The 22,941-nt window shown below is 43.3% G+C and overlaps 1 protein-coding gene across 4 annotated transcripts in view; it reads right to left on the bottom strand.

The window, feature by feature from the left end:
• Nucleotides 1-4,690: 4,690 nt before the first annotated feature.
• Nucleotides 4,691-22,941, bottom strand: part of XKR9 (XK related 9) — a 269,074-nt gene continuing 250,823 nt past the window's right edge. For all 4 annotated transcript variants that reach the window (XM_069621185.1, XM_069621187.1, XM_069621186.1 and 1 more), the window contains one exon: nucleotides 4,691-5,427. In XM_069621185.1, the coding sequence (XP_069477286.1) occupies nucleotides 4,793-5,427 (635 nt within the window). In that variant the 3' untranslated portion in view covers nucleotides 4,691-4,792. The remainder of the gene's footprint in view (nucleotides 5,428-22,941) is intronic.

Below are 22,941 nucleotides of genomic sequence, written 5' to 3'. Positions count from 1 at the left end.
CCTCTCCTATCTTTTCTAACTGCTTCTCTATCGACTACCCTGCTCTCTTCACTAAATCTGGCAGGAAGAAGTTTAAGAAGGACATCCTGTTCTCCAACCCAGGCCTCCCCATTGCTAATACGTATACCAGTGCTTCCTCCAGGCACACCCTCACCGGCATCCTCTTTGTCATTCCCCCGTCAAACTTATGGACTCTACATATGGTCTCTGTGTTCTCTCCTTTCTCTTCTTCTCCCATTAATGGTGGCACCCGGTGGGAGGCCCTCTTGGCTTCCTTCCACTCCACTAAGGTCATCATTAATGTTTACTTAATACCTCTTAATTAGCAAGTCTCCTTGTTAAAGTCTCCTTCTTTGAGACTTTAACATCGAACTGGATGCTTCCTGTACTTCCTCGGGACTCACGGAAAACTTCTCTCCTGAGCATGCCTGAAGACGTGCTCTCCAACCTTGATTCCAACACCCCCTGTGTCCTCAACTTACTCGATCTCTACTCTGCCTTTGACATGGTCAACCCTGCCATCCTGCTCAACCATCTCTGTGATAACCGGGGTATCACAGATCCGACCCTAGATTGGCTGACTTCTTTCCTCTCCGATCGACCCTCCCAGGTCCAACTTGGGTCCTTCCTCTCCTCTATCTCCATCTGCTTTCTCTCCTCCTCTCCCCTGTTGATCTCCTGGCTGAAACTGAAACTTTGTTGGTTAACTGGTTACCCTCTGACCTGGGTACCCTCCGATCTCCAGCCCAGTGCCCCTCCCCGCCAGTTGCACACCTGCACTGCCCCCATAGCAACACTTGCACTCAGGGACTGTTTCTGTATCCCTACAGCCCCCGACCAGCAATTGACACCTGATGTCTGCACTTACCCTTGCGCTTTCCACCAGCTGGCCGCACTTTTTATTTATGGTCTTATTTTGACCGTTTATCCTATTGTAACGCTCACCTGGTATCCACAGGGACGTCACTCAGCCTGTTCTGACCTCTTACGACCTCGAACCCTTCCCTGGAGGCTATTTGACTGGAGACTGGGCCAGAAACACAGGATTGGTAGAGTTTAACTCCCTATTGTCTCTGTGTGCTTGAACCACTTCTTCCCCGGGGTCCAACCCTTCCCTTTGATCCACAGCTCACTTTGTTTTCTTGGATAGTGTGCTCTCAATCCTGCCTTCAGCACAGGAGCGCATTGATTGATGCAGGCTCGTTGCTGCCTAGTTACTTCACTGGCAAGAGTCCGACATGTAAGTATAATGAGTCTTTTGAACAGTTCTCTAACTTCGTTCCTTTCCTTCCTTAGATGATGGCCGGCGTCCGGGGATGGCGGCGTGCTGCTGAGATGAGTAGCACTGAAGGTGAGTGAGAGCACGATGCACCCCTTTCGTATTTGCATTGAACTGAGTTATTTTTCTGTTTCTTTTAGGTGCCGCGACGTTTTCAGCGTGGATGCCGTTTATGAAGAACAAATGCGGTGGGTAAGCGTGGTATGCGGTGCCTCTAGATGTTTCCACGCTAACCTGGAGTGTCTTTTCCCTCTTGCAGATGGATGAGAAGTTCCAGAGACAGAGTTCCCCCAGAGCGGCTGGGATTCAGGTAAGCGTTTGAAGCTCGTACAGTATTTAAAAACAAGCGAAGATTTGCAGAATGCTTACTAATGCCTTTTTTCTGTTCTTTTCCCTTTTCCTTAGGAAGCGGCGGGCCAGGATGGGAATGACTCCGCCGAAGATGCCCGCAGAACAGAAGGAGCGATGACTGATGGGCAGAAGCGCCGCAAGGTAAGGCTGTTCCTAACGGTGTTCTTGCAGGAGCTGAGCGCAGAAGAAAGATGCAGGCCTACTGGAGACCGATCCGAACATGGTGAGTGTCACGCTTCAGGTGCAGAAAACGCAAAGCATGTTTCTCAGCCTGGGTGTGGCTTAAATAGTCTCTGGGTATCCCAGGTGCCTCTGGGCTGAACCACACCCAAAAGACTAGACCGCACATGCAGTTCTGGGAACCGAAATATGTGGGGGCATCCATCTTGTCCCCATCAATGCACTACAAGTCCAATGCCCAATGTTATCCTATGGGAGTGAGTGAGTCTGGTGCCACAAGCGCCAAGTCTGACTCCAAGTGGGTCTTTGGAGGGATGGAGAGGCCCTTGAGGGCCATGTTGGTGATCGTGGCGGGCTCCAGCCTGACATCTTGGAGGGCCGGGGACATGAGGGGCAGGAATCATGACACCTATGCAGTGCACTGCCCCCTCCCCTTTTCCCCCTGCATTTTTACCGTTCCCCACTTCCTTTGCACTTACGCGATCTCAATGTCACCTGGCCGATTAAGATATTTGTCTCTGTCTTCCCTCTGTCTCTCCTCGCTTGCCTCGTCACGCATTGAAGCACTTGTGCATACGTGCGTAACAAATGTCATTTCATATCATCATATGTTATCGTGGTGTGTCTTGGACAAACACAAAAGGACTCAGATTACACTAGGCTTTCAGTGCCTTGTAGTACCAGTTTTACCTACCTTGAGTGTAACTGTTGTCCAAAACTAATTTGAAGTCATGTCTACCCCTACTCTATGAACCGAAAAGAAACTGTCATTGAATATTACACCCCAAGGTCCAACTCTCCTAGAATGACAGTTTTCCAGAATACAATTCATAGTTTTATACTGTGCCTATTATAGACTATGTGATTTCTTGCTGAGATTCACGGTACAACGGATAGAGTCTACCAAAGGAATTCGATGTTGGCTGGGTTGGCCTGCGCTCACCAGCTGTTTTCAGATTTCGAAAACTGATCTGCCGCCAAGGGCACACCCTACTGGAATAGTGGGAACCAACTCTTCATCGCTTCAGGCCCCTTCCTGACTTGCTACAGCCTTCCCAAGAAGATACGCTTTTCGCTTGACCGTCGCAATTGCTTGTGCATTACTGCAATGTTGACCACAAGGCTACAGATTTCTCAGGTCTGCATTTGAAATTCAGGGAACGACTCAGAAAAATTGTCTAACACTCATCCACGAAATAGTGATAGCTAATCGAGATTACTTTGTGTCTTGCAGATGCTGAAAAGGATTTGACCTTGGAGTCCAGGAGTTAATGAAACATTCTGACTTTGGAAGTGAGGAACAATAAATCACGGCACATGAAGAGGGTGGCAAGTGCTCCCCTAACATTTGATTCAAATAAAGCTACCAGCGGTGAAAATCAGAAATAGAAACCTATGTTGCACTGGAAGCATTTTCAAGATAGATTGGTGATCTATTTTTATGTAGATGATATGATGTTGCATCTCGAACCAACTCTAGCAGCTTCTTCTGAGAGATGCAAGTTAAATATTGTTAACAAAAGGCAACAGGGTATAAAATAAATCATTCCAAAATCAAGATAGTTACTGTTAATGTGACCAAGAAGAAATCTGTAGGCCAACTAAATGGAGGGACAATTGCAGCATTAAATACCTTGGGATTTGTATGTCTCTCAAACTAGAGTGAAGAAAGCACATAAATCTTAAAACGTTACTTGGGCAAAATCAATTCAACACCAGTTTAATCACTGGAACAATGTACCAATTATGATTGTTAAACTCAGACTTTTAATCAAAATACATATCCTTCCTTACTTTTTTGTTCCTTTCTGAGGCTGTCCTCAGGAAGCAACAAATGAGATTCTGGCAAACAATTATTAATATAATTCCTTAATTCTTTTACTTGTAAAAGCCCAGAGAATTACATGGCAGACATGTCACTTTAACGATCAAGCACTGCCAATTTTCAAGCCTTGTCAGAGGGCAGCAGCCATTCAATTATTCCACCATTTAATAATGCTTAGTGAAAATCAACAACTCTAACTTATGCTTTGTTAATACCTCTTGTTAATAACTTTGTCCCAATTAAAGTGTTAAATGTATTAAACTAAAAGTATTTTGGAGAATTAAGAACACATTTGAAAGAGGAATTAGAATTTACTATATTAGAAAAAGCAGTATACAATTTGGATAGGCCTGACAAGCCTTTCAAAGATATTATAAGTACTACCGTTGACTGTGCATACCTGTGTGTGGAAAATTATTAATTTGCCAGAGACAATAATTGAAATGAACCCCTTGGGCCTTGTTTAGAAACATCCACATTTAGAGCCATCTGGAAGGGGCCTGGCATGGGTCTATGGCGAGAGTCTTGAGATTTTAGCAATATGTGAAAGGGTTTTATTTCTAAAACATATTGCATTGTGAATTAATATGAAGAAAAGGTGTTTGTATACATTACAACAGGGTGGCTCAGGTTTAATGAAAATAACATTTCTGCAAATGGTTGGCACACATTCTGCAGATGGAATCATTCCATTTAGAGAGGAGTCAACTTCCACTCCATGCAGTATTATTACTTGTATAAGCTTTCTCATATCCCAGCCAAACTCAGTAAGCTCTTCCCGACAATTTCTAGTAAATGTTGGCAAACTGCGGGAGAAGGGATTGGATATACATCACTTGGAATGGTCTGAAATTTAAAAAAATGTGTCAGGATATTTTGGCAGATTTATCCAGAGTGGTTGGGTTCTAAATATTCCCTTCTCATATGGTGGTTAACATAGCTTAGAAATGTTCTGTGTTGACTGTGCTGTACTGTGTATTGGTGACATCAATTCACAACTGCCCAACAAATATTTCCTTCTAGGTGATCACCGAAAACAAGACACAATGACAGAATTTCATGGAAAGCCTTCTGTGGTAAATCCTTTAATGTAGTCACAGTTACATTAAATCAGCGGTTCTCTGGATATTAGTAAACATTGCAATGTACCATTTACTTTAAAGCATGAGAAAGCTCTGCATCCTGTTTATTCTTCCTCCAATTGGGCCATCCATTGTGTCTAGACCTTTTTCTTCAACTTTGTAAATATTAGGGTGGAATACCGCGTAGTAAAGAATAAGTGAAAAAATGCCTAACCCTAATGCCAGGACTATAGTAAGACAGACTGGAAAAAAATACGCCTTTTCAGTGACTGAGGGATCCAGGTACCAGCACAAAGAGATTATACTAGCTGTTAGAAACACACGGAATACATAGTAAACAGACATTGGGATTTTTGTTTTTTGTCCTCTTACATTAAAAAATGTAAACACCAGAATAACTCCAACAATAACACGATACAGGACTTCCATGCAAGTGGATTGACAAAATGATGTTTTCTGCTTCCAAGTCCAACTGAAGCTCATAATCCACAGAACTGCTATGAGAGATATAAGACAATAGATATTGAGAATCCCAAACAGGGCGATGCTTAGTGTCCAGGAAGTCAGTGTGAGGATTTTGTAGAAAAGGAACGTCACCAGAGGGAGTCCCACTCGGATTCCTTTCTTCTCCGGTAAAGATTTGCGCAATGATATCTGAAAATCCACAGCAGACCAGGAATTACTGCAAAATGCTGCCACCAGGAATGCATCTAAACAAAAGAAATATATACATATTAGTGGACCATTAACATTGGAAAATTAATGTTTCTATGGCCTGTCTACCTGAGCAGAGCTACGGGTCTTCTCCAAATTGTGCATACACTACAAAGATCTGCCTTACAGAAGGTGCAAAGCAGAAGGACAATTGGGGCCTGATTCACAATTTGTTTTTCTTCCATGTGACAATTACGTTGGTAAATAGAAACAATGCAACAGTTTGCATAAGGGCCGATGCATGTAAATAAAAACTGAATGCACAAAGTCCATAAACCACTGTCCAGAAGGTGGCAAATACATATGTAGGTATTGGGCACAAGCCCCAATATTTACATTTAAAAAAGGGGTCAGGCTCTGGGCCCTTCCACTCAAAGGTTAACCAGCCTTCTGTATACAAGTCCCTTTTACGAATCAGGAGACATTGACAATGTCCCCAGCCTGTCTTTGTGGACCAATCAAGGTGTGACTCAGGGAGCCAGAGGATGGACATTGGGCAGCATGAGGAGAGCCCCCTGTCAACCTCCCATGATCTCCGTTGCTTGGCATAGGGTAGATTCAAGGCAAGCGTGTGTGAATTCCCTCTCCAATTGAGAGAGCCTGAAGCTCTCTCTTAGCAGATCCAACCTCCTGGCAAGAAATCGCGGGCGAGAAAAACCAACAAAAGCTTTGTTTAACCAAAGTCAGTTTCCTTCACACGATATTGGTAGAGGGGGCCTCATATTGTTACAACCCTTCCCGCAGTAGCAAAGAATTAATTTGAAAGCCCCAGAAGATGCTCTGCAAGCTCTGGAGACCCACAAAACATACAATGGTGCTTGCTCATGGTTTGATGCAATTTTAGAAGCTTGCAGTTTCCCGATCATGGGCTTAACTGCATAATATACAACGTAACTAATTAATTGCTCATGGCAGATCGTTCCATCACTGGAGAGAGAAAATGTTGAAAATTCACATCAAGTCGGCGTTCTCTGTATATTCAAAGGATGTAGAGAGCTTGCCAAGAGCTTTTATGCATATAATTGCAACACAGAGGGAACAGGGGACCTGGGCAATGCACATGCAGCCCTAGAGAGTAACAGAAAGGAGGAAGTGAGACCTAAGATGGTGGCCAGGCCTGAGACAAACTTGGTCCGGCTCCCCTTAGCTCAAAGCGTTACCAGAACCACCCAGGAGCAGCAACCAATCCCAAAATAGCCCCCACACAGGACAAAGTTCAAACACTTCCCATATGCCAAACTCAGGGGTCAAAAGAGAATACTATAAAACTCAAGCCTCCATTCTGTCAATGTGGGTTGTTGAAGTAGGAGGCTGGAGTTTGGTGGCAGTTGGTGAAGAGAGAATATTGGAGTGGAGATGGTACAAGCTGAAGTGATGTAGGAGGTTGGTGAGGAATACAAGTAGAAAGGGAGAAGACGCTGGTGTGGAGGGAGGAGGTAACATCAGAAGATGGGAGTAGATTGGAGGTGGTAACATCAGGTGGCAGAGAGAACATTGAGGTGGAAGAGGTGATACCAGGAGGTGACAGGGGAGCTGAGGTGATAACATCAAGTGGAAGAGAGAGCATTATGGCAGAGGAGGAAACATCAGGAGGAGAAGGTGAGATTAAGAAGAAGGAGGTGGGACATTAGGAGATGGAGGCTGGTACAGGGAAGCAGGTTGTTGGTGAACATCTGGAAGAGGTGGCATAAGAAGGATATCAGAAGGTCATGGTAGCAGAAAGAAGTGAGGAGGAGATAGGTAGAGAGATCAGGAGGCTGGTATTGAGCATATGGAGGAGGTGATAAGAGATGTCTATAGGAGGTGGTACGAAAGAGAGAGTTCAAGAGGTGGTTGGGAGACCTCTGGGGGTGTTTGCAATAGAAAAATACCAAAATGAGGTGGTAGGAGGATGAGACAGTAGGATGATTGGTAGTGGGTGACAGGGAGAAGGAACAAGCGCATGTACCCCGGAACAATTGTGAAGGACAGAGAGAGAGGAACTGATCAGTGAATCCTGAGAAACGCTGGCAAGTGGTAAGAAACCAACCAGCTATTTAAGCATTCTCTGATAGTCCAGGTCAGCCCTGCGCACGACCAGAAGGTCTCAACAGGGCAGTTACCTCAAGAGTTCAGAGGGGAAAGAGGGAACAGTTGAAGGGCAATCAGATAGGGCAGACCTGGAAGAACTCCTCTCTATATATCCCAGCCTCACCCAGCAGCACTATGGACTCAAGTACTGAGTTACTCTTTGGAGTTCGGTATTCCAGAAACTGCAACAAGTCAACTACCTGAAGAAGGGTTTGTAAATGCTGAAGAGCACAGTGAGGTTACGCCTTGAAGAAGGAGTCATGAATGCACAAGCATGCAACAACATTGCCAACCGAACAAGGGCTGCGACCCTCAACCCAGCCAAGAGACTACCCACTGAAGAAGCGTTCAAGAACCTTTAAACTTACCAAGCCCAGAATCAGACAATGGATGATGTAACCCATCGCTGACCCTGCAAGGACCTGCAAGGACTATTTATGGATCATTAAACGCCAAAGAAGGCCACTCAGGACTTGCAAATGTGACGGTACTGACATTTCTGCATTGGAAGTGCCTCATTGACTTTAAGTTGGCCCATCCTTTACTTATTTCCCCTAATAAAACTGACAAAGGTTAAGAATATCATCTTGGTGTATTTCCTGGTCCAAAGTCTGTTGTGACAGGACCTACATTCAGTCCTTGTTGTTTGCATTTGCAGGATGCAATAAGCACTTTCCTTGTCACATCCTGAAATCAGCATGTTTTGTACATCTGAGCCTTTGTGTTTTTCAACACTGCTTAACTAGCAAAACTGGCAACAAAAAAGAAACGTGGCAACAGAAAAGTCTCCCAATCCATAATGTTCACTACCTGTTAACATCACCCAGGATCTTCGATGTATTGACCAGTTTCTCCAACTGTGGGAGGCACATCCATACACGTCCCCACCCCTTGCATGTCTCAGAAACCCAAATAAAGACAAAGATTATGCTACATGTGTCCAAATTATAATCCCTGCAACCACTAACCGCACCCTTATGTCAAACAACCATGTCCTGGGCCCAATCGCAAATAGTTTATTGATTTGTTGATTACTTAGTAGTCAATACCACAGACTCAAGAAAAATACACTGCAGGTGACCCAGGAACCCTTGACATATAAGAAGCATCCAGCACCCACAGGAATCACCTCCCCTTAATTAGGCCTACTACCAAAGGGTCCAACAGAGACAGCTCTTACCACAAGCTAAGCGCTCCCTGATGTAATTACCAAAAAGCCCAAATCCCGAACTTCTATACTGATTGATTTAAGGGATAAGAAACTTACATCCAAATACTAACACAGCAATGAAACAGGCATGGCAACATCACAAAGAAAAGAATCATCGACTCACTAAAATCAACCAATATGTAAAAATCTACGCAAAAGGAAAGAGGCAGGCTATTGACCGACATACCATCCCAGCCCCCAACACACATTTGTTAGATGATAACACAACTCTTCAGATAAATGATAACCCCATTTTTTTGTATTTTGTATTTGTATTTATTTGTATAGTGCAGACCAGGCCCAAGGGCAACCGGGCACATAACTTAACAGAACGTTACAGTTCTATTAATGACATATAATCACAGTAGTCATAACAATTGTGACAAAGTTACAATTGACGTTACATATGTCAAGGCATCAACGAAAGCAGTAATGTGCAGGAGCAATGCAGTACAGGGTCCCAACAGGCACCCATCATAAGAAGAGGAGCCCCTTGGATGTGGCCTTGCAAGTTCGTAATTACAATTCACACACAAGTCTTAATCCCCCAAAACCACCAAAAAGAATATTTAATCCGACCTGTCCAACCATTCATGTACACCATGTACTACAAATACAAGTATACATAATTCCAAAAATAATTACTGAATTTAATTGGCATACGATTTAATTGACAGGTATAACCATTTCAAGGACTCAAGGGGGCTTGGAATCAATAATACCAAGTTCAAATTAATGTCACTGAAAAAGAATATTAAAACAAGTTTTCCTTTTATGTGTAAGGGTGAATGGCTAGAAGGGGTTGAGTTTTATGATTATTTGGGCATCACATGTATAGGCACTGAGACTAGTAAACCCATATAAATAAGCAGGCAAGGCAGATGAAGCAGAGTAGCTTTGCTTTATTCTGCTTTGCCAGGAAATTGGGAAGCTATCCAATTGAAGCAATGCTTAAGGCATATGGAGCAACATCCATTGAAAACATGCATATGGGGCTGATATATGGAAGTTTACATGGTCTCCACCGCTTACCTATTTCAACCACCAATGTTTCCCTGTATTCTGAGTTTGGCACGGATTATATTGCTAATGGTGACACAAAAACCATACACAGAAGACCTCATAAACCTCAAATCTCTCTGCGCCGACCGCAGGATTCTGATTACCAAGGTCAAAGCTGCTTACTACTCCACCACCATTGCAGCTGCCTCTAACAGAAACAAAGCCCTCTTTGAGGTAGTAAAGCATTGTTCCAACCCCTCACCCAACCCGAATGTACCAACAATGCAGGAAAAATGTGAAGGAAACAACTTTTAAAATAAAAAAAATAGAAAAAATCAGAGAGATCATCAAATCAACCTCCCATAGCTTTAGCGCACCTCAGCACACAAACTGCCCCACTGGTTGAATTCTCTTCTCTCTCTCACCCCCAAGCCACGATATTCTCCCTCATACCTACTTACTACTCTGACAATATCTTCTTGGCCAATCACAACTACCACCTACTCTTTCCTGTTGCCTGCCTGTTCTGCAGGCTTCTATGTCGTAATGGTAACCTAAGCAGACGGATACCGTCTTATTTCGCTAAATCATTCTTTCACAGCTGATGTAGCCACCCCGTACCGTGAGGCATGGCATTACCAGATAATGCACACCCACTGATTTTGTCTATTGCTTGTCTCTCACCAGAGGTAGCCCCCGTACCATGAGGCATGGCTTTACCAGATAATGCACACTCACTGATGTTGTCTATTGCTTGTCTGCCCACCTGAAGTAGCCCCCCCGTTCCATGAGGCGAGGCTCCTCTACTGTGTGCAATCACTCTTTAACTCTCATACGTGTTCTCTGCACTTTAATCTCTACACTGCACTTTCTGTAACTAGGGCCTAGATGTCCAAGGGTTTTGTGCGCTGAAATAAATGCAAAATAAATAAATAATTAAATAGATAAACAATTGATGGGCCTGGCGCTCAATGTGCTCCTAAGCATCATTAATGCCTCCCTCATAGAATGGTAATTCCCGTACACTCTCAAGACTGGTCTCATGTGACCTCTTTTAAAAAAATAAAAACTAGACCTAGGCGACCAGACCAACTACTGACTCATCAAGAACCTACTGGCCAGAATCGAATATCTTCATCAGCTAAATGACAGTCATGGTTCCACCCCAAGTGTAACATCAAGACAGCCATAATCCAGGTGGTGGATGATGCCCTCCAAATCATGGATAAAGGCGACTCATGCCTTCTCGTACTCCTTGATCTCTAGACTACACTGGACACTCACTATCGACCACTGCATACTCTTCTCCCCCCGTTATGACAGGATGAGATTCTCTGGCATTGTCCTGAATTGGTTTAGCGTCTATCTATCAGGCAGACACCAGGCCATCCAGATGAACACATGGCATTCTAACCAACTCTCAGTCTCCAATGGAGTCGCCCAAGGCTCCATCCTCTTACCAATCATTTTTAACCTTTACATGGACTCTCTAGGCACACTCCTCAAAGATCCCAATATGGTTATTCACCAATATGCAGACAATACTCAGTTGTATATGTGTGTAAAAAGCCCACAGGCATCAGTTGTCTCTGTAATTAGCTAGCCATCATCTAGAACTGGATGTCGACTATCTACTTCAAACTTAACCCATCCAAGACTGAATTCCTCCTCATCGGTCAACCCACTAAACAACAATTGTCCAACAATGACTCAATGATATGTTCCTAGAAGGATTTGATCCACAACTCAGATTCAGCAAAATCCCTAGGCTTCACCATCGACATCAGCCCGTCTTTCCAGAAACACATAGCCAAGAAGGCCTAAACGGCATGGCTCCAAATCTCCACCAATCAGAAACCCTTCCTGGGGAAAACACCCTCCTCATGGCGGTCACAGCTTCTCATGTGGCAAGCGTTCTACAGAGCAGAAGTGACGCCAAATTACGATCGACATTTGACTCACACCGGTAAGCAGCTTGGTCACTCACTAGATTCTATGACGGCTTGTAACGTTTTCACTCACCCTCATTATCTCGAGCATTGCATACTAGACACACTGGATATTGTTTTGGTTTGCTTCTCCTTAGCACTCTACGTTGCTCGTTCGCACTATAACACGACAGATATGAGATTTTTCAATAATGTTGCGCAGTATCAGATGCCGCCTGCACCAGGATAGGATGCAGTAGTGCACCACAGATGTTTACTTCTATGGAACAGAAGGTAAATTGGTTTTTCCTCTGTATCCTTATGCTACGCACTTGAAGTACCTCCACTACTACTATAATACTCTGGTGTGTTCCTGTCTATCCACCATTCATACTGTCAATATAACTTGATTATAGCATCATTACAGAGTGTATAACATTTTTTTTTCTAAAACGTATGAACATGTTTAGGTCTGCTTTCTATTAGCCGTACTGACAAGGCGATTACAGAAGGTTTACGAGTTTTCAACACCTTCTCACGCCGTCTTTGAGGCACCAGCATGAACAGCTACCAGAGTGAGGCTATCAGACGTACGTAGTCATCTATGTTTTTTGAATATTTGCTAGTATGTAAACTGTTGGGATCATTTCAAGATCCACTACCCGGATTCTTTATATAGACTTCTACTCATACCGTTTTTTCACGTCGTTTCCCATATTCGTGTCGACTTTGAAGACGCTCGAATTTGTCCGGGTTAAGAATACCTGGCAATTCATAATACACGGTAAGCCTTTAAAGGGTAGATAGTAGTACCCATTAGGTTAGGCAGCTGGAAGTTATAATCATTTTCTCATCGCTGCTTTTTCTCACTCTCTCTTCTCCAATTTGGACATAAAGCATCAATTTGGTATTTGCTTCTTCCCTTCCCCCTTTCTTTCTGTTGGTATCACATGTTGATGTATATTTCTTTGTGAGTGCAGTTGGTCCCCTGAAGAAGTTCTCGGTTAGTTCATTTTCAAAAGAACAAAGAACGAAACATGTTGGGTCTTATGACACTGGAAGGTGGAGCAGTGCCAGCAATGACATATTCAGTTGTACCCGTTTCCTTTCTGCAGGGAAATGATTTATCCACATAGGACCATTTATTAGGTTAAGTGAGGCAACCTGCATCAGTAGTGGCCTCCTATTCTGCAACCAAAGTTTTTTGCACTTTCTTGTTTACTTCAACTTTGTATTTTGCATTTTATAGGTAGTTTTTATAACAAAGGGTTTTTAACATTGTAATGTTGGCACAGGGGATGATTTGGTTTTAGAGTATGTGTGATGTAAAGGTTAATGTCTTATTAACGAAATGCACTGTGTACGTTTTATGATGATGTTTTTGTATAATGTTTTTAGGATGTATTGAATAAGCCAGTTTGTCTAATAAAATTGTTTGTATTTATATACATTGTAATGATCTTTTACTGAGCACCTATTTGGTACATGGACTGAGTAGTCCAAACACATGAAGAGGGACTGAAGAGACACTTGGGTTCTTTAGTTTCAGATTGTCCTTTGCTTGTTATGGGGCTGAATGCCTGTGTCGTTAAATTTCCCACTTATTTCTTTTTGTATTAGTTAACCCTAAAAGCAGTAGACCACGCTGTAGCACGTCTTATTATGGGTACTTGGAAATGTGCCCAAATCACCCAATTCCTATGCAAACTACACTGTTTTCTTCTCCAGGCAAGGCCAGTATACTGTTCAAATCCAGATGTATCATCTGCAAAGCAGTAACAAGTAGCACACCTGCATAACTGGCAGCTAAGCTCCACATATCTGGTGGGATACGTTCCTCGTACAGACAAATTGAGCAACCAGCTTAAATCACAACTCGTCTGGAAAGAGAGAACCCGCAAAACATCCTTCTCTTGTCACTCACCCACCCTCTGGTACTCGATCCGAATATCAGCTCGGAATGCCCCCACAATTCTCCAATTTTGCAAATCTCTCAAAACATGTCTTTACCAACAACAAAGACCAAGACCTGTATTTTATATTTGCATTTATGTGAGTAGGAAAGGTCTTTTCCCAGACGTACTCTAAATAAGGCTTATAATTATACTGAGCAAATCCATTTCTAAGTGGTTTACATACATTTGTGGCAAGCTGATGTGGTGAGTCAAAAAAGGGCACAGCCATTTCACTAATAATTTGGTTGAACAAAAAAGGTAATGCCTAACTTTGCTTATAATGCAAGGCGTCCCTACCTACCCAAACTAGCTAAGGTGCTCGTCTGTCGTCAGTGAAAGTCCAATTCAGAATCATTCCACTGTTCAAACTAACCTGCTCTAACCCTTCCACTACTATAACAACATAAATCAGGAGAATTACTCCTCCTAACCTTCTCCTGTAGGTTGGTATTCTTCCCAATTTAACTCAATAGGTTATTCTTAAACAGTTCTAGGGAACTACTCTGGTTAGGTCACACAGTTCTGATAGAGCGTTCTTAAAATGTATAATCTTCTCTTGCTTTGGTTTACTCATCTTATTCTTATGACCTTCTTCTCTTTTATTTGTATGTATCCTTTTCCCCCTCATATGGCAATGCTATCCAACACTTTAACACTTCTCTCTTGACTTCATAGGTTTTCAATCTTTATATCACAGTCTTTAACTGTGTTTTGGGTGTGTTGCTTAATCTTGGTCTGAAATGGTTATGCAGTTTTTCCCCTCTCACAAAGTTTCCTATTTTTGTAATGTCTCAGAGCTTTTATCTTGACTTAACATCAGTATCTTAAGACTGGGATGAATAGGAGCATTCCAGTAATGATTCTCTTGTTTTTCATTCAATCTCAACAATTTGGGACTGGGATGAGTAGCAGCGTTCCAGTAATGATTCTCTTTATCTTCATTCAATCTCAACAATTTAGGACTGGGACAAGTAGGTGCGTTCCAGTAATGATTCTTTTTATCTTCATTCAATGTCAACAATTTAGGACTTGGATGAGTAGGAGCGTTCCAGTAATGATTCTCTTTATCGTCATACAATCTCAACAATTTAGGACTGGGACGTTCCAATAATGACTCTAAGTCACCCTCCTGAGTCTCCCACCTTCCCTGTTACCTGTGGTGTACCGGGATAGCATCACTGGGGTACTTGCTTGGTTGCGACGTTCCTGTTCCCTTGTCAGGTTGGCCTTGTGCAGTCTGCATGCTTGCAGCTATGGCTTTTCCAGCTTCTCACATGTCGGCACTGTCTGTGTCGGTTCCACAGTGGTCTCAGAATTTTTCTCAGTCATGCCATCACCTATTTCCTACCTCTGGTAAGGACTCTTTGCATCAATCTTAGCCTCTCTCCGTCCCTTCCCGTGCTGATGTTGCACGTCAGAATTTCCTTCCAGCTTCCGCTCTGGAATAGAATGCCACGTTTCCTTAACACACACCTGTGAGCAAACTTGAATATTGTGGGCTTTCTCAGCTCCTTGCCAGTCTCCGCCTCTTCCCTTTATTGTGCTGCTGTAGGCCTTCCCTGGCGCTACGTTGTAGTCCATTTATTCTGTTTGTTGATTCTTTACTACTCCAAATAGGTTTTCCTTCATCTCAGTATGATATAGTCTTTCTCTTAAAGGGACAATTCATATTCTTTTATCACAATAACTCATCTCAATATGCTCCTCATATTTCTCTTTACTGAATGATTGTAAAAGTGCACCATTGTTATGGCTCCTAGGGAGTTTTTCACAAGAACAGGAGTCCTTGTCCCCAAAGAGGGATCTCTCCCGGTGAGGTCCTGCTTGTCTCTTACCCTAGGGAGGGTATTGTGGCATGGGCTCACCCCCTCAGCCTCACAGGGAAAGGCTCTCCCTTGGGGTGAAGTGACGAATTTCTGTGATTCGGGTGTTCTATACCGTCCTACTCCTGAGATAACACAGCAAGACCTGTTTTGGAGGCATCAGTTTGCAGGGATATTATTATTGTTGTAATTATTATTATTATTATGGTATTTTACGAAGGGCAGACCTAGCTTTGAGAAGCAACAGAGCGCTTTACAGAGGTATACAATACAAATACATAACTGAACACTTTACAGATGTATACAACAGTAAAGATGCATAACAGAGCACTTTTGAGAGGTAACAACATAACAGATGTACAGCAGGGGTAGGATACAAAGGGGTACAGAGGAGGGGTACACCTGTACCGGGTGGCAAGGAGGAGAGGGGCGGGCGGCATCTAGTGAAGCAGGTGGCATGAGGGTCGACGTGATTAATTATTTGTTAACATCTGGTACCTTCCATATGGGTTCAACACACAAGATGTTCTTGAGTCAATCAAAGCTTGATTGCTCTTCTTTATTGCATACTACATTCTGAGGGTGTGCGTTTTCTAGTTTGTCTGTGAGGTTTGCAGCTAGGCTGGAATAGTTTGGAATACTCGCTGGTAATAGCCAATAAGTCCCAAAAATTCAAGAAGCTCTCGCTTAGTTTTGGGGGTGGGAGTTAGCAGGACTGCTTTAACCTTCTCGTTTTGTGGTTGAAACAAGCTACTGCCTACGAAAAAGCCCAGATATTTTACTGCCGACTGTGTTAGGTGGCATTTATGGGGATTGGCAGTTAATCCGTACTTTTGTGGAGCCCTGACAATCTCATAGAGATGGAAAACATGGTCTGGCCAACTTTCACTATATATCACAATATCATCAAGATATGCTCCACAGAAGTGTGTAAATGGCTGAGGGACTCTGTCCATGAGGCTTTAGAATGTAGCCGGTGCCCCGTGTAGACCAAATAGGAGCATCATAAAGTGAAATAAACCCTGAAGTGTCAAGAAAGCTGTCTTCTCCCGATCTGTGGGATTAAGAGGGACCTGCCAATATCCTGTGGTAAGATCGATGGTGGATATATAAGCCCAAATTATCAATTAGGTAATCTATCTGAGGCATAGTTGTTGTCAAAGGTATTGACCCACGTTTGAGTCATTAAGCTGCAACATTTGGTGCTGTGGGCTTAGAAAATCCAAGATGGCCAAAAAGCCCACATGTGCGCCAGAATCCAGGAGAACCGCGCAGTTTGTGCGCACACCAAAATGGTCGCCTAACCTTCCACCCACCAGTGCGAGCGTGATGGGCCAGGGGTGCCATGAGTGGAATGTGTGCCAAAGGAAAAACAGCAGTGCCTGTTAGCTTAAAAAGCCCTTTGAAATCACCTTGGTTTCTCTGAATGCAAGCTAAAAATGCCTATGTCAAACATTGCAGGATATTCATAAATCTCACTGAACACCAGCAGACATTTGGAAGAACGAAGTTTTGTGTGCATACAAAATCTGGAAAGAAAAAGAGCCCAAAACAATGTTCATAACAAAACTGGCTGAGCTGTGGAGGTCAGCAGCTTAAGTTAAACTGAACTGAAAACCACTAAAATCGAAATGTTTAAATTAAATGAGGGACCTACTTTTGAGTGTCACATAGTTTGTAACTGTTGAAATGTCATAGTTTTGAACTTAGAATCAGCACTCTAGCTGCATGTGTAAAAATTGTCAGTTTGATTTGAATGTAGAAAACTGGGAACAAAAAGTGACATTTAGCTGAAACCTGGCTTAATGAAACTGGATTCTGCCTGACAACTACCCCCGACAGGAGTTGAAACTGGATCAACAGCTGTGTTCCCAGGCCTGGCTGCATTCTGCTGCCCCCACAAAAAGGAGGTGACACCTCTCTGACTGAATTACCTGGGGACTGCAGGAAACTGAACAATGGACTCAGGCAAATGTTATATTGGGGGGGCCGTAAAGTGGCTTCCTCTTGGGAGAAGTGGGAGAAGTGCCTGTGAGAGCCAGCTGAGCTTGGGGGAAGTGGATAAACCAGTTCTTCCACCATGTGATGTGGGAAGCCACACCCCTTTTTGACCAGGGCATAAGTTAAAAAGATAGATAACTCAAAGTGCGGACTGGTCAAAATTATATAAGTAATATCATTATTCTTGTGATTTTTCTGTGCACGTTTTAAGAGGCGTTAGGACCCTGTGGTGTATTCTGGGGGGTTGCTAGTGGAAAATAGGGTCTCACTCCAAATTTCTGCATGTTAAAAATCTGACACTTCATCAATTAATGTCCATACTCCTTGCGCACATGTGTGTAATTTTTGGTAAATGTCCGATATTGGTAAACCAGTCAAAAAACGCGAAATGTTGTCATTTTTGAATGCAAGCCCCCAGGAAGATCAGAGGCGGACAAGCATGGACCATAAGGAACATATAATGTGTACATGTAATTTCAACAAATTGTGTATCTGGGAAATATGTATTTGAATCAAATATAGATTTGTTGGCAAATTGACATGGGGAGGATCCTCTGACCCATAAACAGACCTCATCATGATGACAATTCATTTCCTTCCCCCAATCATGGGAGAGGGGAGAATTGGGCCAATGACAAGTAGAGAGGGGCAGGCTCAGTTATGACACGCACACACCCACTTCCAAAACACATAAAAAGAGACTGCTGTGACAGGTAGAGAGATTCAATTCCATTTTCTGCGGGACGCTCTGCCGGGAGACTCCAGACTTCACATCCATCAATCTTCAGAGACCAGAAATTTACTTCAGAACTTAAAGCAGGGGCCTAAACCCACAAACTGAGAACTCTTCTCAGCAGGCCTCAGCATCCTTAAAATCATCTGCAAACTATTCCACAGCCGGGCGAGCTGTCTGAATTCTTTGCCAAGAACCTTTACCAGTACCCAGAAAGCAGTGTTACATCCAGAATCCACTTGCTCCGGACCAGAAAGCAGAGCAGTATCCAGAACCAGAGGCCGCTGTATCCAGAGAGGCTAGACCAGCAGAGCAGAGCTGACCCAGACCGCTGTGAGCAGAACCAGAGATCCGGATCGCTGTGAGCAGAACCGGTGCCTGATTGACCCACCGAGCAGACAGAACCGCCGCCGGACGTGTTGACCAGATCGGTGACGAGGCCTAGTTCAAATTTATATTGTGAGTACCTGGCAGAACTGTGCAGAACCCAATCTCTTAATTAAAATAATCTAATCCAAACTATTTTAACCTAATTAGAAGTGCCTCCCAGAAACCGTGTCATCTGTCATTTTAAAGCTGCGAGCTGTCATCTGTCATTCTAAAGCTGCAAGCTGTCACCTGTCATTTTGAGTTTTACTTTAAATCTGAAATTCTACCTTTATTAAATCGTCCGTATCTCTTGAACCGTTTGGGCTAGGAACGTAATTTAACTTTCATTTTAAAGCTGTGATTCTAGGCTTTCCAACGAACAGGCTTGCTACTCCCTATACTTTTACCGCGATTTGCGATTTGGCTCAATTTCTCCTCTTGTCAAACTCCACTTGTCAAAATAGCAGCTCCATTCTTTCCTTTGTTAAAATCCGTTTGCAACCTGGTAATAACTCATAGAGCATTGCTAAAGTGAGCCTGAACTAATACCAACAAGCATCTCTCACTCACCCTGAATCTCTAGAGGGAATTAAAATCAGTTAGCACATTTTCCCATCCATTGCCATCACATTTAAAAGCATTTTGGGCCTGTGTTTCAGACTTCTACCTGTTTTCCTCTAAGCTTGCTGGGGGGGAACTGCATTTCGTATTGCATTTTGTTGGGATTCTTGAAGACTGTGTGCTCTCCTTCCATTTCTTACATTGCATGGGGGGGGAGTGAATTGTCAAGGAAAAGCGATTACATTGTCTTTTGTTGAAGTCATATCAAGTTATTTTCTGTACTGCATTTCATTCATCATTGCGTTTCCTTGAACCATATAAAGCATTGTTTCCCACCTTATTCTTCTGTTCCTATTCATAAGTTACCTCTTGCTGATTACTGCTCATATTCACAAGTGTAATATCCATCATCAATTTATTTATAGAAGTGTGATATATATATATATCTTGTTTAAATTTTCAAATAAACCTTTTAATTTGAAAAACAAACCTACTTCTTGGCTCAGTGGGGTCAGGGGAATTCTAAGAGGGGGGTGTTATACAAGGGTTGTCATCCAGAGTACTGAACTGGACATAAAAATACATCAATAAGGGTTTTCCTCAGCATCCCAGACTAGGCATTGACTTAGCTGTAGTGTTGATTGAATATCGCTTACATTGTCAAATAGAGGGATTGAATTGAACTTTATGAAATTGATACAGAATCAGCACGATAGATCAGGTTTGGCAATTAATACAATGGGCGAAGACAAAGGATTCTCGGATTGGTTCGATAATGTCAGCTTTTATCATCTCCGCCACTTCTTCTATTATTTTCTTCCTTCACTCAGGGATCCTATATGGTCTTAAATTCACAATTTCCCTGGGGTGTTCTGATGGAATGGAAACAAATCTTAACTCTGCCTGGCTGATCTCTAAATAAAACAGGAAACTGATCCAACAAATCTTTGATATCTGCCTGCTGGGATGGTAACAGGTCTGGGGAGACTAGGGTGTTTTCTAGGTCATCAGTGAGCAGAGTGGCTATTTTGACTGTGGAGTCTTTACTTGGGTCTACCCTCTACTCTCTAAGGAGATTTACGTGATCAGGTTGAGATACCAGGTAGTCAAAGGGATCTTTCTTCTCAAGTATGGTATTTGGGCCAAACCACTTTGAAACCATTTTATTTTTGGACGTTGGTAGTAGGACGAGCAATGACTGTCCTACGGAAAAGCTACGGGGAACAGCCTTCCTGTCATAGTTAGCCCTTAAATGTTCTTGGGCTTGCCCTGGATGTTCTCGCAACAACTTCTCTTACCACTGTCATGTGAAGATGCAGATTTTGTGCGGTTTGAGAAATTGGTAGGATGACTTCCTCCCCCTCTTCCCATGTCTCTTTAAAGTGTTGAATCTGAAAATGTCATTACTCCTTTCCTCGAGGTAGCCTCTCCTCATGTGGCCAGGGGATGGCAGCTGATACCTGATCCTGACGCTGGAGGTGGCTACGCGAGGGAGGATCACTTGAGGGGAGGTGACCCTCAGGGGGGAGGACAGGAATCATCGGACGAGGTATGGTATCCCCTTCCCTTTTAGGGATACCCCATCCATTCCCCATGCCTTGATGGCATATTGTGATAAACCCCTACAGCAACCTCCTAAAGCTGCTGACAAACCTCACAAACATTTTACACCTTTTGAAGCAAAATGTACTGAAATGAGGAAGAGGACTGAAATGAGCAAGTGTGTGAACCAAAATGATCAGTCCAGTGTTTGGAGGAAAGTGATTGGTCCAGGACACTTTCCAGCAAAGAGGCGGGAGTTTAAATCAGCTGCTGAAAGAAGTTGGAGAGACCTTCCTTTTCCAAGTGTTGGCTTAGAAACTGGCAGGAGGCACGATGTGCAGGGCAGAGAAGAGATTGTCCTAAACTGGAGGTGAACCCTGAAGGTAGGCAAGTGGAGGCAGTGACAGAGATACCGAACCCAGCACTCTGTACCAGTAGGGCTGTCCAAGAAGCAGGTGGAACCATGAACCGTGGCTGCAGAACGCTACCAGAGGGAGAAGAAATGAAGAGGTAAACTGTGAACCGGCCGCGTAGTACAGCAGTGCCAGTTAACCTGAGAAGCGCCCGAAGAAGAATGAAGTCTCAGTGTGAACTGGAAGCCAGGATGGGCATCGCTCCAATGCAAAGAGCAAGAATTATCTGTGCTGCTGACTGGGGAAAGCCGAACGAGACCAGCAGACCCCAAGGCGAGTACCCGGATGAATGAGAGTGGCTTGAGAGAGAGCGCAGAAGTTGTTGGTAAGCCCAGAGCGGAGAAGGGGGCACCAAAGCCAAGGCAAAGAGATCCTGAATGAGTGAATTGGTTGCCAAGTATGGAGGGAACAAGTAATCCTCATTGGAATCAGTATCATATTCACTGTTACAGAACTTTACAATAAAGTAAATAGGGGAAGCCCCATGCCCCCTTGTGCTGAATAAGAAAGAGAGAATGTGTTATAATGTCCCGGAAAGAGAGTACACCAGTTGAAGAACAGATCTGGGATTCACACCTATGAAGAATTGTGAAAGAGAACCAGGCAGGGGAGTATTCCAGGTGTTTTGCAAGTCTGGGACTCAAACCCAAGTTACTGAACTAGCCAAGGCCGTAGTATGTGTCCAATCTGTTCTATTGTGTTTCTGTGCTGTACAGGAATGGTATCATTCAGGTATTAGTATGGAACATTATGTCACACGTGGTATACAGAAAGAAAACAAGGAGGGATGATTTCACTGAAGCAGTGGATATGACGGCTATAACAGGTTTTGTATAGATGGAAGGAATAGAAGTGGGTGGGGAAGTTAGTAGATACAATCACAATTACTACTATTTGGTAACTCACATGACCACAGAGAACAAGACAGTAGTATACAGGATATGCATATGGAATCTTATTTGTATTGTTACCAGGATGCCAAGCCAAGGGATAATCTTGTTTTGTAGCACAGGCATCTGTTTCTCATGCTATAAATGTGACAGAGTTCAAAGGTGCCACGTCAGAATTACCACAGTCATTATGGTATGAAATGGTTAGTGAGATTGATAGGTCTAGCTACAGGTATACACTTGTCAATGCATCAATAAGAACAAACACGTTTTCATTTCCTAACTTTAACGTTCCTAACTGCGCAAAGCGTGCAGCCATTTCTCTAGCCCAGCAGCAGCAAGTATTACAATACTAGACAAGTAAAAGGGATCTGGGGATAAGAGCATGGGATGCCTCAAATACAGCCCTTGCAAGGCAGAGCATGTATTGGGGTAAGTCCCTTAGTGAATGTGTGAGTTGTCTACAGATGGTGTTAAGATGGATTTCTAAACTCTGGCCTGGTGGGCAGAAGTTTAGGTGGCCACCTACGGTTTAGTGAAAATGGGGAACCTTCTGGACAAGCCAGGCCAATCTAGGGCAGCTTGGCAGGTGGTCAAGACTAAGTTTTACGAGGGGTGAGAGTGATCGGAGGTCCACAATGAGCACACACAGTAATGAACCACAAATTACTCTTAGACAAATGTATATGAAAAATATCTATACATTTCTTGACAGCTGGACCAATAGACACAAGTAAACTTTAGTTATATCAAAACAGTTACCACTCAAAATACTCTACTATATAACATATATACAATACGTTTCCTAATGCGACATGGGAAGAAAATACTGCCACACCCTGTAAAGAGAAGGGTGAGTTAACACACTAGGAGCATTAAACAATTCAACCGAGTCATTCCTAACTTTCGCGCCCAGCCCTAAGAAGTGGGGAGCCTCATGCTCAACAGTACAGTTGTGCGTAAAAACGCATGATCGCGCAGTTAGAACAAAAAGCAGGTCTTCTTGGAAGAGC

Source organism: Ambystoma mexicanum, chromosome 5q (genome assembly GCF_040938575.1).
Source record: "Ambystoma mexicanum isolate Mex_15411 chromosome 5q, UKY_AmexF1_1, whole genome shotgun sequence".
Classification (NCBI taxonomy): Eukaryota; Metazoa; Chordata; class Amphibia; order Caudata; family Ambystomatidae; genus Ambystoma; species Ambystoma mexicanum.
Note: the sequence above shows the minus strand (reverse complement) of the source record. Positions and strands in the feature narration are given on the sequence as shown.